Below are 15617 nucleotides of genomic sequence, written 5' to 3' on the forward strand. Positions count from 1 at the left end.
ATTGTAATTGTAATAGTATCAATTGTAATTGTAATAGTATTAATTGTAATTTGTAAATACATTAATATTAATTGCAATAACCTTAATTTATTATTGAATGAATGTTACTTGTTATGGTAATAATATTACTTGTTATTATAATTTTACTTGTTAATATAATATTACTTGTAATAATGTTAAATTGTAATTGTAATGATGTTTAATTGTAATAATAAAATGTTAAAAGTATAAATTGTATAAATTTCAATTGTAATTGTAGGTAAGTGAAAGATTCACAAAATTAAAGTTTTGATTAATCCAGTTCTTTTTTCAGATATACAAATATATAAATTCTTAAAGTTCTATTGGAATTTGGCAAACAAAACGAAATAAGCTGAGATGTACAAAAAATATTTGCACTGAAGATAATTATGTTCTATATTTAATAGCAATAATACTGTTTCAAAACTGTTTCAATTTTTTTCTTTACCACAAATTTATCGTAAGTAAAAAGAATAATACCATACCTGAGCGTAAGCTCCGTAAGCACCAAGATTGGAAATTGCAAAAGGGTTCAGTAGACCCAGGGGACCTGTCATCTGCTGCATACGTCTGAGTTGTCTTTCTTTTTCTGTATCAGCAAATTTAACTACTAAACTAGATGATGCACCCTAGATAAACAGAAATATATTTCAAAGATTAATCACATCTTCAAATAATTCTCTTTTTATTTTCTTACCTGATTCAGATTATTATTTCCTGTTTTAATTTGGTTTGAATCCTAAAATAAATCCAACATATCTTCTCAACTATTTCCTTCATTTGTAGTCATATACTTGACTTGTTCACAAAATTAATGGATTAATAAAATATGTGTAAAATAATCCAATAATGTGCAGACTCCTCTTTCAAATAGAAAAAAGAAGATAGATGTGCCAATTAGACAACTCTCCATATATCTCCATGAACAAAATCATAAAAAACATATATAAAAACTTTAAAATATATTTCAGAAAATATAAAATAAATAATATGGACAACTTAATTCTCATTTAATAAAGCACAACAACAGAATTTCTTGATAATCTTGAAAATATACAATATCCCTAAGTAAAATCATACAATGTATATATCCCTCCTGATTCTAGCTAATGCTGGATATATTATTAGGCAAGGAAATTACCCATGAAGAATTGCAATTTTTTGCATCCCAGAAATAGTTTTCTCAATCATGTTAATTAATAGATGATGATTCCTGGTTTAAAACTCTCCCATATGTTAGCTAATCTAATTATTTCTCCTAATTAGTTCTCCTGTTGATGTAAAACATAAATTGCATTCTAGCAATGATAATTTGTGGTTTATGAAGTAGGTTTACTTATGCACTATGTGCACTTATCTACCGTAATATTAAACGTTAAATATAAGTTGTAAACCATAAACAAATTCTGAAATTATATTAATAATGGCTACATATTTTATCGATATAAATCATATCAGAATAAAATAAACAGAATACAGTTTGAAAAAAAATAAAACTGATCATAGCTTTGTTAAATTTCTTTTTTATTATAAATTTATCACAAGCATGCCAAATAAAATTTTAAAAATTAAGTAATATGAAGAGTTTGAAAATAAAGAAAGTTACACATGTACATATATTGTAGGTGTGTTTATACTACATGTAGTTGTGTTGAAATTCCCACCCAAATTAAAGAGCAACAAATATCTTTAAAGTACGAACAGTCCAATAATATGACTTTACATACATTGTTATAACTTACAGGCATAGTCTGACTTCCGTGTAGAGCACTAATGGCTGAGTGGGCTTCTGTTGCTGTCGTAAATTTAACAAATGCACAACCTATAATAAAATGATGATGTCTTTTATTGACCATTTCTCATTTCTGCAGGAATATTCACAGAATATTATTGATTTTTATAAGCCTTTGAAGGGTGAATTGGTCTCCATGAATTATTCTTCCCTTCTTAGGCTGTACTATTAAATTTTCCAAATCTAGTTTTCTTAGTTTTCACAATAATCCATCAACTAATTGATCTACAATCCATAACATTTGAGATTTAAATTCAAGTCACTAGTCATTCCTTTAACTTTCCAAATAACTTTTCTCTTTTGGACAGATGCTCTGTACAGTGCTACTGGATTTGTTCAACATAATATAATTTTTTATCTCCAGTATATTTGTTTTTAAATTCTTGTGAAAATGATTTGATTTAAAGGTATAATAACTTATAAACTAGCAGGTTTGGCAATTGAATAAATGAATTTGTCAGAAATATAAATTTTTAGAACAGAGATTGGCAGCTGAGAAAAATCTCATGATAAAACACTACCCTGGTACTTTCTTTGATAATGAGTTTTTATGTGGTTGTACGTTAAAATCTTATTTTCTCAAAAATTACAATAACATATTTCAACAGTAAAATTATTTGGGATTCATATTTAATATCAAATTTCAAAAGTCATTCAAACACCATTGAAAACATTTTTATAATAAGAATAAAACCGCCGACTATGAGAAATGAACACCGGAAGTTTATTTACCTTTACTGTTACCATTCTGATCTCTCAGTATTGTACATTCTTCTATTGTTCCGAATGGCTGGAATAACTGTCTTACATCGTCTTCCGTCTGTTGCTTATTTAACATACCAACAAAAAGTTTTTTATCTTCTGTAAAATAATATTTTCTTCGAATAAAATAATTTGTAAATCACCGCCCACTCAACTTCCTGTTATGAAAAAGATAGAATATGACAGCAGAGACGGAATAACACCGATTTTCCGTATCAATCACGACAAGGATTTTTAATATTTATTATAACAAACTTTAAATCGATTCCAATCGATCTACGTATATTTGTTTTACATAAAATATTCAGTAGATGTTTTCATGAATAAAAGGAAATATAAATTTGTCTGATTGTTTAGCAAATCGGTTTTATACCATCCGCCATTGATTATACAAGACTTAGAGCGCACTATCATACACGACATACACAGTGAAGCACCTGAATTCACAATGCAAAGAGGTTGATGATGTAAAAATGTAATCAATTTATTGATTAATTTACCAATTATGCTGTCTTAATGAGGAGATATACACAGGGGCAATCGATAACCACTGAGACTGAACGAATGAATCAGAAATTGATAAGAAGTAATTGGTTCGTTGGAAATATTCCATTCCTCGAGTTCCATTTACCTCCATTCACTTTTAGTGATGAAAGATGCGTGACAAGACAGATTCTCAGAAAACATTTCATTGATTATTTGACTATCCGAAAATAAAAATTGGTACAATGTCCGTCTGGTAAAACTGATAAAAATTTCGAGATGCGATGTGTTTGCCAATGAAACAAATATCAACCGCAGAGTTAAAATGAAGTGGTAATACGCAATACCGTACGGCAGTGGCGGATCCAGAGGGGGTCCGGGGGTTGGAACCCCCTTTTTTGGACTATCAATGCATTTGAATGGGGACATATAGTTGGACCCCCCCCCCTTTTTATCCTGGGTTGGCAACCCCCCTTTTTAAAATGGCCTGATCCGGCCCTGGTACGGTCTTCAACATTGATAAAAAAAACCACCCAGAATAGTCGACTACCCGGCAGTGATATATTTATTTAAAAAAAATGATGCCAACTTAAAATTAACGTCTGAGAATCTAACTCATTAAAATTGTATACTTCTTCCAGTTTAATTTTATTGTAGTAAATAATGCAAGTTTGTTATTAATATCTATTTATGACAGAAAGAGTTTATTTTAGAAAACAATCTCCATGACAGCAGTCTGTAACTTCTTGTCTCATTTAATGGGATTCATTCATTGAAAAAAGGTTGACGTTCTACATTAAAGTACATTGAGCTCCGTTATAATTGCATTAAATGATAATACTGAGAATATTCAAGAAACTGTAATGAAATTTACGGTACTTATGTTACTGCAACAGTTTCCGCATTTCAACAACAAATGTCTCTTCAGTGAAGATAATGGCCAAAATATTTGATAATCTAAAACATGAAGGGTGTATACCCCGGCCCCCAATGTATAAAATTTAATAACTAATACCACTTATAAAAAACCCTCGGAGTTTACTTATCAAAAATCAAGTTTATATTTATTATATGATTTCAAAATGATCTCTTTTGTTTAATGCATTTGCCAATGTTAAATAAACGATTTTTATTCCTCTTGGAAATTTAAAATAGAAAAGAACACAGGTACCCTTATTGTGTGTCACATTTACTGATTTAATGGTTTTGAGACCGTAATTGTGCGTTGTACAAATCAATGACTCATTAGTTTGGATGCAATATTGTCAAACCCAGAAGCATTATAATTTCCGAGTCGGCTTTGGGAATAAGAATTGATCTGGTTCCGAAAAATCAATACGGTTTATTATCCAGTGATGGAATGGTTCCGTTATAACGAGGGTCGATAAGGGGGTATTTTAGGTACAAAGTCAATATTCTTTGATTTTCAAATCTAAACTTGACAAATGGGTTTAATGTGTTTGTATATATCTATATTTCGATTCTTTAACAAACGTGTATGTTTGTCTCAAAGATTAATCAAACAAGTACGTGGGTACAAGCGAGAAATAAAACATGGTAATACAAGCACCCGCATATTAACCTAACGGATTTATACATGTTGTAAAACTCCCACCCAATGAATGTACGCAACTAGACCAACAACGGTCTCTTAAAATACGTTTCCTCGGTTTCATAATATATCTATTTAATAAAACACTTCAAAAAACATATATACGTTCATTATAAGTCTTCACAAACTGTTGTTGTCGAGCATACATTTGGTAGCACTGCGTTTTCATATTTGCATATTATTTTCTATATCCCGTCGTATACCTCTATAAATAAATGTAACTAGGGCCTCAAGACGACAACGACGGATCCCATTAACGGTGGTCACGTCCAAAAAGAACGATCTATGAAGAAATGATTGAGTTAAGGGAAGCAAGTGAAAGAAGTCATTATAATCTTAAAGTACCAGGCGATCGATCAGCAACCAACTATTTACGTCAGCCAGATTTTCAGATTTCGTTCCAATAAATCAAAGACTTGTAGAGATAGCATGAACGATTCTGATGAGGTTCAAGATTGTTTATTTATACTGAGAATAAAAGATGTTGTTCAAGATTGTTTATACTGAGAATAACAGTTTTACATGTTTATCTCTTTTTTAGGTACAATCGCGAGCATTTGGACACCGGGTATGAAAGATAATGGATGAATACTCCTATATTTTCATAGCGACTTTTCCTCTACAGCTTCCCAAGGGTTGAAGCATCTGCATTTCATATGTCAGGGAGAAGAGAGTTTGAAACGCGCTTCTACCGCAACAAATTAGATTAAAATCAAAATGTTTCCTGTTTCCTTTATTTTGCATTGCATGGTCACAAGTTATCAGTTTGAATTTTATAAAACCTTATATTTCCATGATCAAGTTTTCTGTGTAAAGACTTGAAAATTCATTCTGAAATATTTCCACGATACCCTTAGTTCTGTTTTTAACATAGATACATAAATACATTAGTATACCATTGACATTTGAGTAGTTGTACCAAATACAATAACTGTGTGTATCTACTTTGAAGTTATAAAAAGACGCGGTTTGTAACTGGCTAATTACGGTATCGTCGAATTGAAATTACAGGGCATATTTGCCGGATCATTCATCAAAAATTCTTTTCTATTTTTACCGCTCGTTTAAAAAGAAAACATCTGGTTTTACTAAAAGCAAAAGTAAATTTCTGTTAAACCAGAAACCCCTTGATGTAATAGCAGTTTAATTAAAACTGAATCACTGGATAAAAAGTAAAAACACAAAAATACTGAACTCCGAGGAAAATTCAAAAAGGAAAATCAAAAATCAAAAGGCAAAATCAAAAGTCCAAGCACATCAAACGAATGGATAACAACTGTCATATTCCTGACTTGGTACAGGCATTTTCTAATGTAGAAAATGGTGGATTGAACCTGGTTTTATAGCTAGCTAAACCTCTCACTTGTATGACAGTCGCATCAAATTCCATTACATTGTCAACGATGCATGAACAAAACAAACATACTCAAAGAGTAAAAATGTCAAAAATAGGGGTACAACAGTCAATATTGTGTTATCATCTTAATATCACTACATAAACAACAAATGTAACAAAGTAGCACAAAAAGGCATACATCAAATTCAACATTCTCATTTTGCTTTTCCTATACGGCTGAATTTATCTATGTAAAGTCTACCCATAAATGAAAGAAGGTTTTCATACTGGTGTAAAATTACGCGTTTGAAATTCGCACAGGTAGACATAAAAATAATTTTGTCGTATGACGGCATACATAAATGTAGACTCATGTAAAGTAGATATAACAAAAAACAGACTTACAGTAAAAATAATAAATAAAATAATGGTGTGGTTCAAAGTATGACGGGATACATAAGTACAGTTTCACGTCAAATACGGCTGAATTTATCTATGTAAAGTCTACCCATAAATGATAGAAGGTTTTCATTACTGGTGTAAAATTGCGCGTTTGAAATTCGTACAGGTAGACATAAAAATAATTTTGTCGTATGACGGCATACATAAATGCAGACTCACGTAAAGTAGATATAACAAAAACCAGAGTTAACAGTAAAAGTAATAATAATAAATAAAAATAACATTCATTTGCGAGGCCAACTTTTAAGAGAGGTGGCGCACTTCCAAATATATCCTTCCAGATTTATACAAATACCCTTTTCATAAACAAAATCGGCACATCTGCCTTGAACATCATCTGTCGGTAGCTACGAAAACAAAGAACTAAAAATCCAGGTCAAATTTTATCAAAAAATATTTGAAAAGATTGCTCTCGTGTTCGCTCTAGCAATGTTATGTAATATAAGATAAGGGCGTCTATAGAAAAAAAATCATCTTATATCAAAATTTAACTAGATGTATTAAATATTCCAGACTGCATGTATTTAATCGGAATTTTTGAAATTTCAATTTCAGTTTTTTTAAATGATTTGTATTTTCTGTTGAAAACATAAAGATGAAATATTTTAACAATGATAAAACAACAAGGAACAGCTGCCGTATTTGTGCAAATTCATTGGTCCATAAAAACGTCTCCGCTAGTGACAAAAAAAGTTTCAAAACTTTTTAATTTATAAAATACATGCACCTCTTAACGCGGTAACATGTGGTACTCCTATTATAAAGCACTATTTAAAATCTAATATTTCGGTAATGTAAATATTAATGCACAAACCTACCCTTCTTTGTCGTGTTTGAAAGGTATAGACCAATGCCCCTTTGTGAGGTCGGCGGAAAGGTTATTCATACACAAATAAACACACATTAACAGATGGCTAAATTATAGGGCCAACTGTCGTGTAGTTTTTTCGACACTTGCTACCGATTTTAATGGGGTTCTATAGAGGGAATATTATCCCATACAAAAGGTTGAAAAAAATACAATGATTATTGATTGAATTCAATACTATAATAATTTACGTTCGTGTGTCATTTTTCAAATCTATTCAATTTAATTGTTCCAAACTAGTGTCATTTTTCGCATCTTTTTAATTAATTTGTTCCAAACTAGATAAGATAAAGCCAGCGTGACCTGTACAGAAATAAAACACTCGACACCTAATGTAAATAAATTAAGCGTATATCAGTTCTCTCTTCTTTCATGACAAATTTGTATGACATACTTGTTTAATTTACTAAATTTCCTAATCTCCTTATGAGCGTACATCAAAAGTTACTTCCGACAATTATTTCAGATTTTAGCATTGCATATGAAAACCATCATCAACATTTTGGCAGCTGCCAAAACTAATCAATTTTCTTTTCTACAAGAATTTCGCATTTGTCTGATCATTAATTTAACTCCCTATCTTGAACTCTCTTAGTTTATGTCTTATAGATAGCGTGCTTAAAATTCCTTGGAATAGCAAGAATTAAAAGATTCACTACTGCTGCACATTCTTGTTAAACAATTGAAGATCTCTTTTCTTGCCGGTACAAAGATATATATGATTTTTATTCAAATTTGAAAGACTACGCTAAAACTTCGTTTTTTTAATGTAAAATCCTTACTGTATGAAAAATCCTCTCCGACAGTCCTATAACAAATATCCGACATAGAAATGTTTTTCTTTTTTATTTCGTACTCTAATACCCTAAATCCCGTGGATAAAACCATTAACTATAATCCGATTAAGAAAAATGTTTGTTTTTATAATGTCAGTCTCTTTCACTTTGAAATCTTTACTTTATCCCTGCAGGGATTCGTCTGGACTTAACGCACTTCCAATCCTGTGCCGTGCCCCACTTGTTGAAATTGTTTATCATTCAGAAGTAAAACTTCAATCACGCTGGGAACGATAAACTTAATAATGATGAAAAATTACCAGATAAAATCGGGATATTCACATGCATTTATATAATATAATGATTCTTTTCTTTGTGAGTACCATGCACTGTCATGCATATATTTATAGAGTTTGCACGTTTTCTCTTATTTTATCATTCAAACCTAAACTTTACAGTCGTAAAATGCACCCATTGAGAACATTTTTGTAATATTATACAAAATCTGATAAAATACTCATTCATCTTATAGTGGAACTTCCTAAAGAGATTCTATACTTTTTACGTTTTCAAAAAATCGTTGGATCAATAAATATTGCGAAGTACGGTACCATTCAGATCTCAAATGAATATAATTTCTAATTGTCAGGAATTATCAATTATTTATCTAGATCGTATATTTTCAAGCTAAATCAATAAAACAAAAAAGAATTTTCCGCGTCAAAAGGTGCAGTTACATTTACACAAAACAAAGCATAAATAAACATTCAAATAAGCAACTAAACATACATACAAACTAAACAAAGTTGTTAGTTTTTATACAAAAAATAGAAAATGATTAAAATGATGAAATTAAAAATGTTAGTTAAAACGACATACCTCCGCCTGCAACGACCATTTTTAAACAGCTAGATTTTTACACACTTAGAAAAGCCACACAACGACAAAGTTACAACAATTACAAATGTTCCCTGTACACAGAAAAAAATTAGAATGACAAAAATTTCTTGACCCCAAGTCTTTATATTCCGACAGATTGTAAATTCAATCGGTTTGCCGTTATTATTGAATGGGCAAATCCATTATCGCTTTTGTTTACTGGTCGCGTGCCATCGAACAAAGAATGTTTAACACCCCTTTTGATTGGTCGAAATGGAATCGTCCTCTTTGGAAGCTGTCAGACTAGAGAAAGTTGAAATGAAAGTTCCGTAGAGTTAATTATTTACATAGTTGAACAGTAAACAGGATATTTGATTGTTTTTGATTAATGATATAGTATTTCTTGTACTTTGTTATATTTTTTACTTCGAACTATTTTTAGTTTTTTGCAAGGTGGTTTCCAGAAGATTAATATTTGTATAAAATCACCTGTATTTTTTTGTTTATTCTCTTGCTCAACACCTGTCAGTTTTTACAGTTTCGTTTTTCTTGGCAACCAGGTGATAATTATTCTCCAAATGATTTCTAATCGATGAAACCGTTTTTATGTAGATATTATTACATATCTGATATTCGTTTTCATGTAGTTAGTTCATCAACAATTGATTTACTAATTTAATTGTATGGAGATGAAGATTATATATCTATATTTTATACGTGTACTTGTAAATCATGCTTCTTCAGTTTCGTTAACATGCGTTAGGCTCAATTGTAAAATATATAATACAAACATGTGCATAGATTCAGTCCTAAAAATAACGAATTTGTGACGTTTTTTTATACACTAAATTCTCTGTCATTTCCTTTCTTAAAATTTTCGACAAACATTTATTAATGTATACCAGAGACATATATATATCAGACATATATATATGTCTCTGTGTATACTAGGGCTAGAAAATAACATGAAGTAGTTTTCATATCATCAAAAGGGGATACTTTGACGGCTTTTGATAACACAAATAATTATTTAATGGATATAATATTACATGTACTTGAAAATTATGCTTCTTCATTTTCCTTAACATCATTCGGCTCAATTGTAAAATACATAATATAAACATGTGCATAGATTCAGTCTTAAAAATAACGAATTTGTGACGGTTTTTTTATACACTACATTATCTGTCATTTCCTTTGCTAAAACTTATATTAATGAATAATGCGCCAAAATTATGAAATATATTTCACATCATCAAAAAAGGGATACGTTAATGGTTTTTGAAACACTAATCGTAGATTACTGTATGTAATATTGTGCAAATTAATTAAACAAAAAGCCTTTTTACCAACAGTTATTTTTGCTATAACTTGATCCGTATTGCGTGTGTACGGTATTAATAATTTAATTAAACAAGCAAGTTCCCACGCTTATAATATATTCAACGTATCTCTAATATTGCTTATGGATATTATTATGTTTTTCATACATTATAATTTTCTGGATAAAAATGATGCGGTCTTTTATTATTTTTCTATTAAATATCGTTTATATCTGCTGTGTGTTTAAATATTCATCAACCGACAGGTTTCTAACATGAAGTTTGGGTCTTTATAATTTTTACGGTACTTGAACCCGCTTTCCACATGTACACACGAAAAAACTCAAATGATATTTAACATTGATAAAGTTATATTTTTTATATCAAGTAATAAATTGGTTTGCACCGAATGCTATTGATTGCTTAAGTTAAGTGCATAAAATGACGGTTTCATTTGAATATGACGAATAGATGAAACTGCATCTCAAAATGCATTATTTTTATTTGGTGAATAAATTAAAATTACAAATGTACCGATTGTCTCGTCTAAAATAATTCAATATCATCAGAAAGTATTGATGGGAAATGTCAAAAGAGACTGTCTTATTTAATTATTTGTCATAATTTAATTTTCAAATATAATTCAAATGTTTCTATCGCTTTTAATGAATCAAATTAGTTCTTAAATAAGAGACTGGTTTGGGAACTGTCAATTCCAAGTGCCATCTGTCATGAGTTCTGACGTAACATCGGTCACTTTTTGTCAGTCCACAGTGGTCAGTTCGCAGCCACCTGCTAACTAATCAGTACTAATGGATTGTTTGTCCGTTCGACAAAGGGTAAGGTAATGTTTGCCACAGTGTTGATTTTAGGTGACGACCAGCACGCGCTACTCACACTTTTCTATTTAGTTTGGTTTAGAGGCTATAACGGATTTTATTTCAAAAGTGTTACCTTTTCATTGTTTGGTTAACGGTACAAAATCTGTTCGTATTTGTATCCAAAAGTTGTTGATAAGGGAATAATGAAGTTTATATCATCTGACATATTGCGTGAGTTATCTCGAAATCCCGAAAGTAAATAAAACAAATTAAACAAAGAGCGATTAAAACTTTGAAGGCGTGACTTCCACACTATGGTAAAAATAGTGCAATGAAATATTCCTGACTTTGATGATACAATTCTAGGTCAAATTTATATCAAATATATAAAAAGTAGCCAATTACTTGAAAAAAATGATGCAAGCTCGACAAAACGTCAGATGCAATGGGTTAGCAGAACGATGTACTGAGGAAACCAGAAAGTGCTAGGGGAATACGAAAAATTGAATGCCATAAAATTGAGTTCCACTTAACTGTTCTAAAAATACTTTAAGTTTCTAATTATCCGAAAAATAGGACACCCTGCATTTATTTCACATCTGGTTAATTTTCAAACGTCTAAAACAAATTTTCAGTATCACAGTCAGCTTCAAATGTTTAAACCGTTCAAGGTTCTCAGACGGTAAGAGTCTGTGTATGGTGTTCTATATGTTCAACGTTAGGTTAAAAGTTATATACGTTTACCGTTTTGTGTTCTAGGCGATTGCCATTTTGTATTCTATAGGCGTTTGCCGATTTGTGTTCTATAGGCGTTTGCCGTTTTGTGTTCTAGGCATTTGCCGTTTGATGCATGCTCGCAACGTTTGTACGGCCAAATAAAGAAAGCCCTTTTAAACAGTTTTTGTAGTCTGTTTCGTGTACTGTTACATCACTGTCCAAGGTTGGTCAAGAATTTGGCGCAAGCAAACATGTTTTACCCCTCCACATTCAAGATTTGCATTTCCAGAGTCAGTAGCCTGCAGTTCTGTAGATATTGGTTGGGTATAAATCATGCATTTCCAGAGTCAGTAGCCTGCAGTTCTGTAGATATTGGTTGGGTATAAATCATGCATTTCCAGAGTCAGTAGCCTGTAGATCTGTAGATATTGGTTGGGTATAAATCATGCCGTTTTCTAGATTGGTTTGTTTTACATTTGTCATTCTAATGACGCTATAACTTGTTGTGTGGTATTGGTTTTGCTCATCAGTGTTAAAGGCTACATACGTTAACCTATAGTTGCCTACTTCTACGTCATTTTGGGTCTTATGTGCAGAGTAATTACCTTGGCAATCATACCACATCTTCACCCTTTTTTTTCAATTCTGATTTTGAAATAGTTGGTGAACCCTTACCTTTGGTGATAGTGGGAAAATTTGCCTAACCTCTTTTATCGACCAAAATTTTAATATTTGTTCAAATAAAGAATGAGTAAGCACTAAGCAGTATGTTTTTCTTTGCTTCGTGCACCTTTTTTGTCGGCCAGGCTATTTGAAAAGAATGAGTAAGCACTAAGCAGTATTTTTTTCTGTTCTCCTTTATCGTGAGAATCAACAGGATTTATTTAGTCAGGTAGAAATGCAAGATAATGATATTAGTTATTTTTACCATAGATCATTAGAGATTTTTGTGATAAAGTTGGGTCATTCAAGCGGATTAACAAAGTCATTAAAAAACATATGCTTTGTGATGATTTTGTAGAAATTAGTCAAAAAAATCGATAAGCACCTGATAATATGTTATCTTTCAAATCTGACAATCATAGGTGACGGGATTTAATTTGAAGTGAGGCACGTGGCTGGCTCGCGACAGGTAAAAAAGGGCGGAGCTTATCATATCCGGCAGGTGAGAGATCGATTTGCAATTTAAATTGAAATGCATCTGATTTTATGAATTTTATGGTCTGTTTGAGACGATCGATTTACACGGTGCGAATTATAAATGAAAGAAATTGTGTATGACAATTATGAGTCAATATATTAAAGAATATTGTAAATAGATGCATGGAGCGATGGCAAATGTGAACTGAAAAGTTACATCTAAATAATTTTATAGCATGATTAGCACTGTAACGTTAGGTCATACACTGTAAATTTCTTACAAAAAAAATAACATAATTTTGTCAAAACATATAATTTAATTCATATTTTAAAGTAAACAAAGTTTCAAAGTAATGACACCAAAATCACACAAAATATAAAATGCAACCGTATAATCACTTGAAATAAATTTGATGGAGGAGTGTTGCTATATTTGTTCAGGAAATTTATTTTTTTTAACTAAATAATGCAAATTCTTTCACCTTAATTACACTGAAAATGAACAACAAAGCAGTCAATCACTCAAAATTGAGAAAAAGTTTTTATTTGACACTCATTGTTATCTACATACTAATTCCTTGGAAACTTTCTCTATAAATATCCTGGTATTCGTACAAAGCTGAATTTTATCTCTTTGTTGCAGCTTATACATTTCAATTTATGAAATTATACTGCTGTCATAGATATGACCCCTGGTTGAAATATAATTTATACGCACAAAGAAAGTGTCGCTGAAAGTTCCCATAAAAAGTACAAGCTTCGCACGCGACGTCGCGTGCTAGACACGCGTCCGAAGTTTGCCAAGATATTATCGTTGTTGGGAATATTTCTAAGGGCACCGACCCATTATTTCCATGAACATGGTTTTGAATTGATGGGTCATCGGTCAATCAAGGCGAGTTTATTGCTTCTGATAGGACAGATTCCATAAAACCTGAGATACGACTTCTTTGACCCCGGAACCATAAATCAAAGATAAGAAGAAAAGGGGACTAATTGGACAAAATTGCAAAAAAAAAATTCATGTTTTATAGAAAGAAAAACAAATTATAATTTCTCTTAAAAATAAGTGTCACTATTTATTTAAGAATCAATTCCGGTGTAATTTAAATTAAAGTTTTACAAGTGAATGGTCATCAATAATTCTTTTTTAAAAGCGAGAAAATTAACCGCCAATTACCTGAAGCCTGATCTGCAGATCTCAAAAAGGACCAAAATGACCAAATTCGCTCCCAATCATTGAATTGGGATCGGGTACGCATTAAATATTAATGCTAAATAAAACGAGCTTCCGACTTCAAATGAATTGTATATATACTAATGACCTCGTAAATAAATTAAGTGTGGAATATCTAATGAGATCAATTTCTGTGACAATTTTGGCTCTCAGACGACAAAGGGGTATTCGGGGGTCTCTTCTTCAAAGACGCGTCACCTCACCCTAAAAGCCGAATAAAGAAACATCTAATGACCTTAACAAAACAATGAGCCACCTGTCCCCCAAAATAACACATGTCTCTCAAAAACTAAGTGTGCCGCCAAAAACTTAGAATGTTTGAAATAGTTTTAACAGTTTCATGGTTGAAAAACTTTACAGATATTTGAAAAGATGAAACCTTAGGCGGTGTATACGAACACCAGGTGATAATGTTATAAAGAATTAATTCATGTTGGTGACACACTTATAACAAACATACAAAAGGTAACTTTAGGACACTTTGGTTTAGCATTTTATATCTGGGTTACAAGGTGGTGATACAAGTACCTTGGCGCTCTTTTAAATGGGATCTTCATGATAAAGTCAACAACACTTAAATATTTAGTTTTTTAATAGCTACAAAATTATGATTTATCTAAATTTTGAAGGTACTGCAACGTATACTCGAGCATTTATATAGAATCCCATTTGAAGTCCGACGTTCCACCACTACTAGAGAATGCAGCAGCTAAGCAGACGACAGAACGAAGATAAAAGTAATTAAACTGCACAATTTAGTTTAATAATTCGTTAGCTTGTTGTCTCCCTAACGTATACCCTACCCTTCATATACTTTATTTCTGACATTTTATTTCCGGTTAAACAATATATGTTTTATAATACCAAAGTTTATTTTTTCCATATGTGTATAGTTTCTTTCGCTACACCCAACAAGATTCATAACTTTTATAAACAAAAAACTAGTTCAACTCCACAATATGTTTACGTGTCTTTCCCATGGCAAAAACTTGGTTAACATTTTTCATTTTTCATTTTTATATATATATGAGCTAGGACTCCGGGATCGGGTGTTTTTAAGCTCGGGATTTCGAGATTGACCCTTTCGGGATCCGGGAATTATTTTTTCGAATTTCGGGACCTCGGGATTTCGTTTTTTTTAAGCCCGGGATTTCGGGATTTCGTGTTTTTAAGCTCGGGATTTCGGGATCAGGACCCCTCCTACCCGCCCTCATATATGGTAACTCGACTAATTCCTTATATGTTAGAGTGATATGTTCAAAATACTGGTGGTTTGCATAAATGCTATAGCTACGTCTCCTTTGAACAAAGCAAGAACAACTTACAAAAAAAACACACATCTAAACTGATCTCAGGGGCGGACCCAGCTACTAGTATTTTAAAAGAGGT

The 15617-nt window shown here is 31.5% G+C and overlaps 1 protein-coding gene across 16 annotated transcripts in view; it reads right to left on the bottom strand.

Annotated features, from left to right (window-relative positions):
- Positions 1-15617, bottom strand: part of LOC143051499 (CUGBP Elav-like family member 4) — a 127576-nt gene that overhangs the window by 12863 nt on the left and 99096 nt on the right. For 13 of the 16 annotated variants that reach the window (XR_012970809.1, XM_076224392.1, XM_076224390.1 and 10 more), the window contains 3 exons: positions 2546-2674; positions 1749-1843; positions 507-650 (listed from right to left, as the gene is read on the bottom strand). Coding sequence is in view for 15 of the 16 variants with exons in the window: in XM_076224392.1 (XP_076080507.1) it covers positions 507-650; positions 1749-1843; positions 2546-2674 (368 nt within the window). In the remaining variant the exon portion in view is untranslated. Of the gene's footprint in view, positions 1-506; positions 651-1748; positions 1844-2545; positions 2675-8991; positions 9129-15617 lie in introns of those variants that run through there. The other 3 variants (XM_076224391.1, XM_076224382.1, XM_076224394.1) reach the window with 2 other exon arrangements.

Source organism: Mytilus galloprovincialis, chromosome 11 (assembly GCF_965363235.1).
Source record: "Mytilus galloprovincialis chromosome 11, xbMytGall1.hap1.1, whole genome shotgun sequence".
Lineage (NCBI taxonomy): Eukaryota > Metazoa > Mollusca > Bivalvia > Mytilida > Mytilidae > Mytilus > Mytilus galloprovincialis.